The sequence below is a fragment of the Ambystoma mexicanum genome, chromosome 10 (assembly GCF_040938575.1).
Source record: "Ambystoma mexicanum isolate Mex_15411 chromosome 10, UKY_AmexF1_1, whole genome shotgun sequence".
NCBI classification, from domain to species: domain Eukaryota; kingdom Metazoa; phylum Chordata; class Amphibia; order Caudata; family Ambystomatidae; genus Ambystoma; species Ambystoma mexicanum.
In genome coordinates, this window is record NC_090932.1 from 313,452,657 (window position 1) to 313,465,996 (window position 13,340).

At 43.7% G+C, this 13,340-nt stretch overlaps 1 protein-coding gene across 6 annotated transcripts in view; it reads right to left on the reverse strand.

Moving 5' to 3' along the window:
• The window catches only part of LOC138491400 (zinc finger protein 883-like), a 209,402-nt gene that overhangs the window by 60,187 nt on the left and 135,875 nt on the right, over positions 1-13,340 (reverse strand). For all 6 annotated transcript variants that reach the window (XM_069617910.1, XM_069617911.1, XM_069617908.1 and 3 more), the window contains one exon: positions 6,045-6,669. In XM_069617910.1, the coding sequence (XP_069474011.1) occupies positions 6,045-6,543 (499 nt within the window). In that variant the 5' untranslated portion in view covers positions 6,544-6,669. The remainder of the gene's footprint in view (positions 1-6,044; positions 6,670-13,340) is intronic.

Sequence of the window (13,340 nt, forward strand, 5' to 3'; positions counted from 1 at the left end):
CTCTCCTCATTTCACCACCTTCAGCACCAAGAACAATGTGTAGTAATCACTGAGGTCTGTTTTCTCTATTATCATGAGTTGACGTTCTGTAGCATTTCACCAGAGACAAATATGTAGTCCAAAGTACTATTGGATGTGCCTCGATGCCAAATGGCATTTGGTGCAATGTCACTCTCCGCCATGCCGTTAACCATGTACATGTCCCAATCACTCATTAACTCCATCCATATGCACTTCCACGCTTCCTAACCATCATTTTATGACATGACGTGTTCACATCAGTAGGGTCCCAACAAATTGCATTTAGATCACCACACAACAAGATGGAATTATCATTATTAGTAATTTGCCACTCATAGATTAAATCTTCAAATTGCCCCCAAAAAGGTATCTTTAGCTATCACAGTGGGGTTCCAATAAAGATTAACTACTAAAGTGGAAGACATATCTATATAAAGATCCTTGTCCCAAGTCAGTTCCACTGCCTGAACAAAGGCATTCACAGTAGCATAAGATGTAGCCGTTACACCCATGTCGCTCCGGATGCCAAACAGTAGGCCTGAAGCAGGTGTTCCTTTAGTCCCTTTGTATGCCGGATTCAACAGACAATGATATCTGTCCACACTCGGGGGCTCCAGGAGTCAGGATTCCTGGACACAATACAGATCAGCTTCAAGGAGACCCTTGATGACAGCAGGTTGCCATAGCCCCTAGAATACCATGAGAGGCACTTAATCAGTTTAACATAAGCTGCTCTATTCAGTTTGAATTGCTAATGGTTACGTGCATTCAGACAGGTCGCCGCCTATTTCCAATCCATCCCGTCCTTGGATTTCAAATTGCCCATTAACTGCCTAGTAGTTTGTCTGCCGGATAAACCGTCCGTTGGGCAAGTTATTGTTAAAATCGGTATCGGTTGAGGGACTCTTACTACCTTAATGGGAGGATTGGAGTCACAACTGGTTGCAAAGTTCGGAGCGGTAGAGGCTTGCTGGGTACCTTGGTAGGCTGCAATGGAGACACCCCATGACCCCGGTTGAGCCACGCCTGCTAAGACCTGGTCCATGACCATCTCAAAGGCAAAGTGGAGCATGACCTTGTTTAGTCTCAAGTTGTTCCAGAACTCGACCGGCTTAATGTCCATCGAGCTCAAGTGAGATAACAAAAGCACTTTGGTAAGCAGCTTCAGAACAGCCGTCCTGTACAATGTCAACTGAATGCAATCCTTCAGCTCCCAAGACAGGAGCAGTTGCAGATTCAAGGGTTTCAATTTGGCAACAGGCGGCAGCTCGACTGTGCCCTCATTTATAAGTTTACAGCGACGCTCCTCCAGCTTTGAAAAGGCGGGTGATCTTCTCACACCCAAATAGTCGCACAAGGCCTCTCGAGAGCTCTCATTCCTTTCTTCATGAACAATAGGTGGATTCACAGGAGCGCCAGAGACTATGGAGCGCGAGATAGACACTGCATGCATGGGTACCAAATCCACAGACAGGGACACCAAGATGATTACTTCTCCATCTCCATTCCTCTCATTGCCAAGTGGTGGAACTTCAGTGGTGCGGCCATCCTCCCCGGCGTTGATCAAAGACACCGACACAAATGGCAGATTTTCAGGTAATGGCATAAGTAACGAGTCTGAAGCCACAGGGCAGTGCTGAGGTTTGGGTTGGTGAGCCCTCAATCAATGGGGTTCAAAGGGGTGACGTGCAAGTGACAGATTCCTCAAGAATTTTCTTGAGCCCCTACCCACATTCCTGTGGGCACCTTTCCTGTTTTATGATTTCTTTGTGGCCTGGGCTCTTGTTAAAGTCTCCACCACCGGCTCTGGATGCTTGGTACTAGAGTGCATAGATGCTTTCTTTGCCCTCACTCCAGGGGCCCAAAGATCCCAAAAGGCACTTGAGGAGCCGGAGGTGGTATATCCCTCTCGACCACAGCAAGGTTACTACAGATCACATCGCCCCTCACACAGAAGGTCTTCAGCCATTTGCATGACGGCTGGGTCAATGTGATCCCTTACACCACCATGATCCCCTGTGAGTCCTCAAAGAAGTTGACAGCTGTGGCATCCAATGTCTGCAAACAGCAACCTACTGCGTCTTCGCCTTCGGTTACTGGGCCTCATTATAAGTTTGCCGGTCCGGTAGTAATGGCGCCGGTAAGCTACCGGTGCCATTACTACCGGACCGGCAAACTAAGAGTTCTGCTCGCGGGTGGCTTTCCGCCCGCCAGGTCTGACCTGACGGGCGTACCGGCACCTGTGAGCAGAGCATGTCGGATGCACCGGCACCATTCATGAATGGTGCCGGTGCATCTGGCTTACCCATTCCCATTGAGCCGTATGGGGCTCAAATGGGAATGGGGAAGAATATTTTCCGGTGCCTGCGAATGGGCAATTACCGGGTCTGGCAAGGCCGTAATGACCCAGTAATTACCCATTCGTGGGCGCTGGAAAAAAAATTACACCTGCGGCAGCCGTGCCGGTTTTACCGGCACAGCTTCCGCCAGTATCATAATGAGGCCCAGTTGTGTTTCATTGAGGGACTGATGACACAGCCGGCCGGGCCTGCACCCCCATCGTTTCTGTGGGGGCGGGTCTATTCACAAAATCAAACAGCCACTGAGGCACATACAGTAAATTAGTATTTTCGCTCGAATTACAGTAGAGACGAACTCCTGCTGGTCGTATACTGCCTTTAGATCCAGCTGCGCACCCACACACACATTACAAGCAGTCAATGATTTTTTGATTAAGCCAGCCCCAACATCTTTCGTTACAGCACAAGTGTTTCCTTTTAGAGAGGAAGTAATAGTCACTGAAAGAGGGGTCTTCAGAGTCCCCGGCAGAGTTTTAGCTGGAATCAAAGGAGCAGAGGCTGGGCTTAGATTCAAGAGACATACATTGTCCTGGTTAAAATCTTCCAGGTCGGAAAAGGAGACATTCCTATTATGGAGTGTATGGTTTCCTGTTGTGACTGTTCTGGGCGGAGAAATAGGAGACCAGACTCCTTCCTCATTGAGGAAGGAGCCAAGTTCCAGGTCCGTGATCTCTTTGAGGATTTCCCTGTTTTTAGTAAGGAGGGCCAGGAAAGAGTCATTCACTGTTAAAGTCACTTCGGAAATTGTGCCAGATTTAGAAAAATTAGCTGCTGATGATGCCTCTCTCTCCCCCCATTTGTTTTGTTGCGATAGGAGAAGGATTTGCAGTGGGATCTCCCAAAATGGAAAACTCTGTCTCTTGTAACCTGCATCAATAGGACCCTAGGGGATGCCGACTTAGGGGGGGGCACTGTGGTATTGGAGGACGTTGGTGTTGAGGCTTGAGGGGCTGGATGGAAGCGGACTTGCTTCAAAGTAGGAGAGGAGAACGAGGGTACCCCCTCCAGTACCAAATTCCTCAATACCGCCAGCAGGAGAAGAATTCCATCACCTCTCCTGCTCATCACCGGAATCATGGGTTTTGGTTTACTGGTGTTGTGACATTTTAATGACTCCCCACCTAGGCCGTGAGCAGGTAAATTGGCTTTTCAAACAAGTCCCAAATCATGCATCGGCTCCGACTCCAGCTGAGCAGCGCCTGGTTCATCCTCTATGGGGGAAATGTTGATGGATTGTGATTGATTTCCATGCATGCAAGGCAGGTCTTGGGGGCTGAGCAAGGCAGAGGTCATGTCTGGGCTGCGCTTGGTAGCGAGAGCGCTACTGAGCGAGTGCAGAGATCATAGGTGGCCATGGCAACAACAACAACAGTAGCACCATCAAATTGCAACTCAGTAAGCACAGCACATTAAAAGAAGCCTCTCCCCAGCCACAAGACGTACAGACGTACTCAGAGGCATTTTTCTTATGCATACGCCTAGCCGCACGAAAAGAAAAAGGGATCACGGCCACACAAACAAGCAACCCAGGCTTACCGTAGCAAGAGAGAAATGCTCTCACACCCAGGATTGGCTAGGATCCTCAGCCACAACGTGGTCTGTGGCTCATAGCTCACAGTAAATTGGGCAATTGGGGCAATTCAGGCTCTGGATTCAGGCTTCTGGCCTTGGCAAATAGCAGAAAGCTGCAGTATCTCTGAGCCGACACAGTACGCACTCCGAAAGCTACAAAACCATTATATTAAAAAAAGACAGTCACAAGGGGACACAGAACCGTTGGAGGACCAGTGGGTTAGAGAAGTACAATTAAGAGAAGTACAAAACTTTGCTATTTAAGATTAAATGGGAACAGAAATTCTCTTTAGGGACTAAATGTTTGCAAGTGTCATATGCTTTTCTCTATCGTATACTACTAAGCACTGGATTGCATTTCCCAGAGGGTTGTTTGGGTTATGCTGCCAAGCTTATTTCACATGCATTAACGCAATTGTATACTTGCAGATGCTGCTGTATCAATGGGCTGCTCCATCATCCCCTTCAAGTGATCTCAGACTGTGGCTTGTAGCCAACTTCTGTTTTCGTCCCTTAAGCAGGTCACCTGAAGACTAAGCTATACCCATATTTCAGGTGGTCTGAGGAGGGGGTTGGCTGAGAGGTATCCTATCCCTGATGTGGTGGCAGCGGCCAGGCACCCATGAGGGAAAAATACACAAGGCGAACACGAAAGAAGTGAGGCAGGCAGACTGTAAGAGATGGAGAGTGTTGTGGGCTGAATGATGGATACGAAGTCGCCACAATATCAAGTAAGTCCACTTTATTAGTTATAGGTTACATCTCAAGTAGGCAATTGGTACATCTGCGAACCGGCACCACCACCCAGGCCGTCCTCACTCACTATCTGCTGCCAACTAATTCAGGCACACAAACAAGCCATAACATCCCATAACATCCCACCCTGGACTCCCATGACATGACACGCTCACCTGGCTGGTGCACAGTGCAGAGGAAGAGGCAGTCAGCGGAAGATTGAAAGCAAAAGATTAGGTGTTCTGTTGGCCCAGGGTAGCACCGAACTAGGCACACTTCAAGATCTCAAGAGTGAAGGAAGAGGAAGAGCATAAGGCTCATAAAGGGAAGAAACTGGCACATCGTAAGACCGAGGAAGGGATATTTGAGAAGACTCAAAAAGCGGAAGAATATGGAGGTGAGGGCAAGCTGGTAAGATTAAACCAGGAGAAAAAGAAGAGTGTGGGAACCTTATCCCCTGAGAGAGGAGAGAAGAAAGTCATAAGTCCTGGCTAAAGATGAAGTAAAGAGAAAATTGGCCAATCCCCTAGCCAAATTAGAGACCCATGAAGAAATGGCTGAAAGGATAGCCCCCCAGATAAATCCCAGTGTGGAAGGGCCACAACACTACCCAGGGCCAGGAGAAAGGATCCACAGGCAGGGCAGAGTCAAAAGGGTGGAGGCTGTGTTCAAACATACATAAAGCACAAAGGGTGGAGGTCCCAATAAAGGAGAAAGAGAATAGCCCAAGTAGAGGGCTGAGATAGCAAGGACCCAGGCTGTGACCAAGAGGCAAGAGAAAGTAAGCCCAAAGAGTCACCTGGAGACTATCCTAGCATAGACAAGCAAGAAGCATCACTTGAGAACTAACCCAAGACACAGAAATGACAGAAGCATCACAAGGGGACTAACTCAGGAAGAAGATAAGAACCACTACAAAAACATACGTACAGTGCCCGAACACTTTGCATCCCACCATTCTAGCAAGGAAAACACCATCCTAGCAAAGAAAACAAAATACATTTAATATATATTCCCTGTTGCATCTTTTGTACAGAGCTGTGACAGGGAACATTACTAGAAATGCTGTTGGTGGGCCTTCAAGGTACAATCTGTAATAGTGTAAAGCTAAGCTTAAAGAGTTGTTACCAATCCAGAGAACCAAAAACGATTGAACGGCAAGGACCAATGAAGGTAAGACAGGGTGTGAGACTGTTACTTTAGGGATAAGGGAATAAGCCTGGGGAATGTTGTATTGTTAGCCCAATCCATCACTTATCGAAAGCCACTGCAATATAGGTGATATGGTGTGTTCGGCCTAATAGTAAACGTTATTACATACCACTGTAAGAGAAAAGTGTGGCATTTACTACTCACCTGCAGCTGAGCGTTCAATAATTTCTTCTTTCACAACATCGCAGGCAAGTGTTACATCCTCGCTTTCAGACTTCACCCATTTCTCCATGTCCTGAGGTTCTCTGTCGGAAATGTTCTCTTCTTCAATCTTCACCTGTTTGATCGAATCTTGGCAATCCATAGGAGGCAACTCGTCTTTCTCAACTTTCACAAGGTGAATAGAGTCCGGGTGAATATGTGCAGGCTGGTCCTCTGTTTTTTCAATGTTAACCTGGCCCGCAGAGTCCTTCCAGTCATTGATAGTGGGCTTTTGGTCATCTTCAGACTCGCCCCAATGGGTAGAGGGCAGATAATGCCCAGTAGGTGGCTTCTCTTCTTCTTCAAGTTTCACTTCGTTCAGGCAGTCTCCACAATCCCTTGTAAAAGGCTCCTCCACACTGTCATTGTTGATGTGTGCCATGGAGATTTGGTGATTCTTCACAGGTGGTTGAACTTCCTCTTCTATACTAAACCTGTCCATGGCAGGCTGATGTTTTCTGATAGATGATTTAGATACTGTGTTCGCTGTCAAACGATTATTTCCAATCTGCAGCTATCAGATCTTACTTTTCATAATGTATATCCTTTATTTTCAAGCTTAAAAACCCTGGACAGAGAGAGAGAGAGAAGGAGAGGGAACATGTAACATTTTAGAATATAAATAGACACACATTTCAACCTGCACACAGCTACAGAATATGCTCTGTTATGGAATGTAATCTTACACAGGACCAAAAACTACTGGTGAATTTACAAGGTGCATGACCAATCTAGATTAAGTAGATGCATTGATGACACAATCTTCTATCACCTGTATGTATTACTCAGACCCTCATACACAATAGGTTCACATCCTTTACATTTTAATATCTTCTAGATAGGTGCCAATCTGTCACTCATCTATTTCTTCCCATTCACATGTATGGGCATACAGACATTACGATTAACATTAAAAATCTGAAAACTCAAAATAACCTTAGATGATAGACAAGTCACTTCTTAAACATAAATATTTTCCAATAAACTTGCACATAATGTTACTATATCACTGTTAATAAATATCCTGACCATATGTTAGTTGTGTGCGATGCCCCAAATGCAGATATTAGAGGTTTATTAGTAAGTACATAATACAAAATAAACAGGTGCAACGTGAATCTGATCATGTCAATAAAGAGACTTTACAAAAGTCTCAAACAGTGGATGTGGAGGCAATAAGAGAATGGACAAGAGCACCAAGAGTATATGCAAACATATATGAATAAATACTAGTAAATTGATTGTGGAAACTAAGAAAGAACTTTGGGAGGAAGCTCAAAGGTATAGGGTTCTAAATATATAGCCAAAGACATTAAGTACGGTAATCAAAGTAAAACAACAATAAAAATCAAGCTCTAAGAATTCTGATGGAACGGAATCATGACTATAACTCAGTGATCAAAGTAAATTATCGGCACCCATATTAATAGAAGAACTGAATGCAGGGAAACAAACACTGCCAGGTAATAAAGGGTTCGGCATGATCGTATCCCAGGGGAATTTCTGATGTTTAATCTTGATTGCTTCCGTGTTATTGAAGGTGTGTTAAGACAGACATTTTTCCATAGTAGGATAAGGGAATGTGCTACTTTGTGCTTCACATGGACCCATTTAATTATTAAATGTGGACGGTAAAATGTAATCAAAATATTTGCAAATAATTAAACGTTTGGTATTTCTTCCCTTGCCCCATCTTAACAATAAGGGTTTATTCCCCATTTAAATAACATTGAACATACTAATATGACTAAGACACTTATTTATTATACCTGTGTACACAGGAGCCCTTTGGCAATAATCTTAGTTGATGCTGAAAGGTGTTTGACAGTGTGAGATTTTTCAATGGAATTTATTGACCAAATTAGAAATTCCTCCCAGAAACCAATGGCTTGGATTTGCTTTAATCAAGCCTTATCACAGCACTTCACAAGCACAAGGGGTACGCAACAGGGATGCCTCTGGTTACCTTGATTGTTTGCAGTGTATCTGCAACCTATGTTCTATAAAATTAAGACCCATTTGAATAGTATGCTGTTGTCAAAACCTGGTATAAAAATAAGAGCTATTGCCTTTGTGGATTATACTGTACTGTATTCCTGTACTATCACAGTCCACTTGTCTAATTCTCTCAATTACCAAAATCTAGAGTGGATTAGCTTTACATAAAATGTTGCAGAGGATAGCAAAAGACATTTGAAAGATTAATTATCAGCCTTTACTTCAAGCACTTGGAAGTATCTATCACTTTGTTTGGATGTATCAATAAGGTTACTATGATAACATTTCCCACATATTTATATGTATTTGTGTATTGTTTGTCTGTGTCCTCCAATTGAGCTGAGTGGGCTTACAAACATGTGGCACACATTCCTTCTTCCTCCTTTCTTCAAAGCCAGCTGGAGTACCATCCCACAAGACCCATGAGGCTGCTGGAGGAGTGCTACTTATCAGCATGGGGTAAGGCCCAGAAGGGCTTTGTGCATTTATGCATCCCATGCTTTATTTTCAAACAAGCATTGAGCGCTCCACATTTCGGATCATTTACCAGCTGCAACCCGAAATGCATGCAGCAGCGTCTATGTGTTTTTTGTGATAACTGCGGGCCCAACGCAGTACAGGGCCGCACCTGGGCTGCTTTGTGTCTTGGTACTTTCCCTCTACCATCATGGCCGCCGCATCCTCAAGCACTGGACTGCTTGGCTTGTACACATAGCCACTGCAACCTTTGGCCCGACCTCCACCCAAACGGACCAATCCGGGAAGCCGACAGGCGAATGCTGCCCCCCTCGCCAAGGCCCATTACTAAGGCCCCTGTCTTAGCCTATCCGAGCATGGAGGGCTCGGAGGGCACCCCCTTCTCGTCCCCTGCAGCTCTACACGTACTACCACCCCCACACGTGTGACTCTCCTGGAGCCCTGCTCTCCCATTGCAGTACAATGTTCTGTCAATTCCAAATTAAGGTGTGTTTTTGATCATCTGTACACTTCCCACCCCCCATTTTTGCATTGCATTTGTGTGCTGTTTGGGAAATTGCGAATTTAAGTGTGTTTTTGATCATCTGTACACCCTCCCTATTTTTGCATTGCATTTGTGTGCTGTTTGGGCAATTCCGGTTTTGGTGTGATTAGGAACATCTGTACACCCCCCATTTCTGTACTGCAATCATATGCTTTCTTTGTTACACTTGAATTCTGGTGGCCTTACATCTCGGTACTGTCCATCTTGCATTGCATATTTATGTTCCTATTTTCCTTCTACTACCCTCTTCAAGTGCCCTCTTTCCTGTTCTCCCCTACCCCTCTCCTACCTCCACCCTCTCTCATCTTTTTCTATGTCATAGCATTGTACTCTCATCTTGTGTCTGAAATGTCATCAGGCCTAGAACAGTAGTTCTGTTCTATATTCCCTCTGTATGTTTGTTCTGTATTAGATGTCACAGAACTTGCACTGTCTGAAATGTCGGCAGGTCTAGTACGGTAGTTCTGTTCTATATGCCGTCTATCCGTCTGTTTCTGTATTACCGTCTGTTAGGAAAGGTTTCTCTTTACAGCACCTTTCCTTCAATTTTTATGGACCCCCAAACTTGTTGCTTTAATTTTTTTTATCCTAGCCTGACTTTTTCCAGTGGAGCACAGCCTTCAGCTGCGCTCCCTTGGGCTTTTGCTCCTCTGTTATGGGGAAACTGACACGTCCTTCAGACTATCAGTACTGGGAAACTATGTTTCCCCTTAGTCTTTCAATATGTTGCCATTTCTTGGTAACTTTTTATCTCGCATAGGGGTCCTTTGGTTTTATGGCCCTATACACCCTCTAAGGATTTGTTGGTGATTGTAAATGCATGCCTAGGACAAACTGGTGGGAGCAGTTTCCTTTTATAGTATTTTTACTTCTTTTTAATTAACCATAACGCGTTTACAGCATTTGGCTCAAGACTGTGGCCAGTGCCGAATATGGCCATGCCACAAAGTCTTTTGTTCTGTCCTTTGTCCATTTTGTCCCTTTGCCTTCCCCCAGGTCGAGTAGACCCTGGAATTCCTTATTTGGTCATGCAGCCTACCGTGAAAACTACAACTTTGGTGGGCTTCTGCATGTCACGTGTACTAATGCCCAGGAAGAGGATTGGGAGTACCTGGTCCCAACCCACACTACTGGTGCCAGTATGTCTGGTATGCCTGAACGACTGGAACCACTGTGGGCTGTGATTGGCCCACATCTGGCATGCATGCAAGAGGGCAAATCTTCGATTGTGTATCCCAGATTTGAGCGTGAAATTGATCTTGGATAAGAGAAGGGGCTCTGCATCCATTCCACGTCGATCACCTGAAGTTTTCTCCGCAATACACAACAAGCCAAGTAGCCTGAAACGCTAAAGCAGACCAGTGGAACCGCTGGAGACGTGCTGGAAGTTTTGGCACCCTGGGCCTGCTATCGTCACCATCGGCCCCCTGCCGGGCGGAACGGCACCCACGAGCAGACCTACACGGTAGCACCGGCACCGTTATTAACGGTGCCGGTGCTACTGGCCTCCCCATTCCTATATAGTACTATGGGACTCAAATGGGAATGGGGAGTAATTTTTACTGGCATACAGCAAAGGGGAATTACTGGGTCTGCCAGGGCTGGAATGCCCCGGTATATCCCCATTGCCGGTAAAAAAATGACTCCGGCAGCAGCCGTACCGGTATTTACCGGTAGGCTACCGCCAACCCTGTAATAACCCTCTTAGTCTGAACGGCCTGCCAAGCTACTGTGATTGGTCTGGCTTGTCGAGAAAGTTCCCCTGTTCCACCAAAGTAGGGTGGCCTCCTAAACTTCTGCCCATCAGGTCAGAGTTTAGAACTCCATCTTAACACCGCCCTATGCTGCTCCTTGTCTGTACCATTATAATACTTTAGCACTGGCCCATTCTGAATGATTCAGGGCATAGTTAGAATGTTGTTGGATTGCATTTTACCCTTGGTCCCTCCTCTGCTTTGAAGCTGTTTGAAACACTTTTCTTTGTGTATAGGTGCTTTATAAATAACCAATAAATGTATAAATAAATAAATACATAGGGTAAAGCAGGTTTTATTTTGTCTCTTATGCAAACATTCAGGCATATACAACACTTATGGATACCATTACTAGAAAAGGAATCTATTAGTGCTAACATCTCTAATATATTTAATCACTAAGACTGAATTGATGTCATTTTCTGATCTCCAGATAAATGTGGGCTATTTCATCACAATATTGTTAAATATTTCCACATTTGGACAGCTCTAAATCACACATACCCGTGGTTACACAATGTGGATATTTTGTTTACATTCTATAAGATTACTGTTTATTACAGGTGACATATACATCAAGCTCTAAAAGATTTGGATTTAATTAGCAGCAGGTGTGTGATCGAGGAGGATTTACTTATGAAGACATTGTTTACGCACCGAGGTAAACATTTAAATATCTGAATGCAAAGAATTTACATTTAGAAACCTTTAGAAGGCATTATACTGCATTGAGGTTCTTTGAGGGCATGTTGTGCTCTACGTTGGCATGCATTTTATGCCAAGATCTTATTATTAGTTTGGCCCATATTTTGACATATTTGACACCATACAGGGGGCCTTATCTGAAATCAACAAAACCTATAGAGGCTTGAAGCAGGGCTGTGTCCTTGCCTCAGCCATATAAATTTATTTTTCTGGCTGATATTGTGCATGTTGTTGACAATGTTGTAGGAGATCCTCCCAAATTGGCCTCAAAAGCTATCTCAGCCTTGCTGTATGCAGATGACCTCATTTTACTTTCCAAAACTCCCCGTGGCCTTCAAAATCTTTTGGATGGCCTTTCGACATATGCCCAAGATAACTTGACTATTAATTTAGGAAAAACCGAAGTCATGACCATTTAACCTAATGTGAAAACTGTCATGAAACCCTACGTATGTACTGTACAAGATCTGTCAATTGAAAAAGTCCATCAATGTACGTATCTAGGCATTAGTCTTGCCACCTCTAAATCCAAGGCACACTGGACTAAATTAAATGATAAATTGAGTCACATGATATCGCAAGTCATCATCATAAAAGCAAGGTTTGGAAAGTTTTCTATCTCCCTGGCTTTGACTTATTTAAGCCAAAAGGCCACCACCATATTACTTTATGGATCTGAAACCCAGAAATTAATGCCTGAACATCTTTGAAGCAAACTGGAGAGTGCATTTTGGAAGCGCTGTCTTATCTTACCGAATTGTATTCCAATGCCATGGATTTGGAATGAATTAGGCTTAATATCATTATATACGCATCATGTATGGCAAATTGTCAGTCTATTTCGGAAGTGCATTATAACAACCGATATGACTATGCTTATAGGCACCTTATCTAATTACATATTTTCGAGTAATGATTCTTATATTCGCAAATTGCGTCATACTGTAGTGGATGCTCTAGCTGATGCGGACGTCTCTCTTAAAACACTCATTGAAAATCCTACAAGAGTGAAAACAAAAATGTTCATATGTGATTGGATAAAAAATAGAAAACGATGTTTACAATTCCAAGATTTTAAAGGCAACTTCCAATCTCATAAAAACTACAGCAAAGCTGAGTCGTATTGAATTAAGTCCCCATCCGTGACCCATAGGTCGGAATTCCTACGTTTGAGATTCAATCTGTGGCCCACAAGGGAGATTCTGGCAAAGTGAAAACGTATTCCGCAACAGGACAATTTCTGTAGATATTGTCGAAAAAAATCTCAATCTGAAACCTTAGAACACATTCTCACTGAATGTTATTGACTCGGAGACAAGCGTCTTTACTACTTGAGATCCAACCTAATGAATTATAGAGAGAAGACCTCCAACTTGCTATGGCAACTCATTTTTGATGGTGATAATATTTTGTTGAGAATTAACACAATTATATTTCTTAATGAGTTAAAATTACATGACAATATAATGATTGAGGATGTTGAGTAACTATTAATTGGTTTTTTTCGGATTCTCTTCTGGTTTTCTTTGTTATCTCGTTTTATTTTAAGTTGTGCATCAATATGAACACTGTTATTGATTCTAAAAGTAAATGAACACGAATGAGTAGCTCATTTAAATTCACCATGTATATTAATAGTTTTTTAACCTGAGATCATGATGCTTTTTAAGTTTAATTGAAGTTTTTGTAGAAATAGAAAGGAATCGTCTTTGTTTTAAATCTTGAATCTTTCCTGTCTGTTTTTGTATAATGAAATAATTT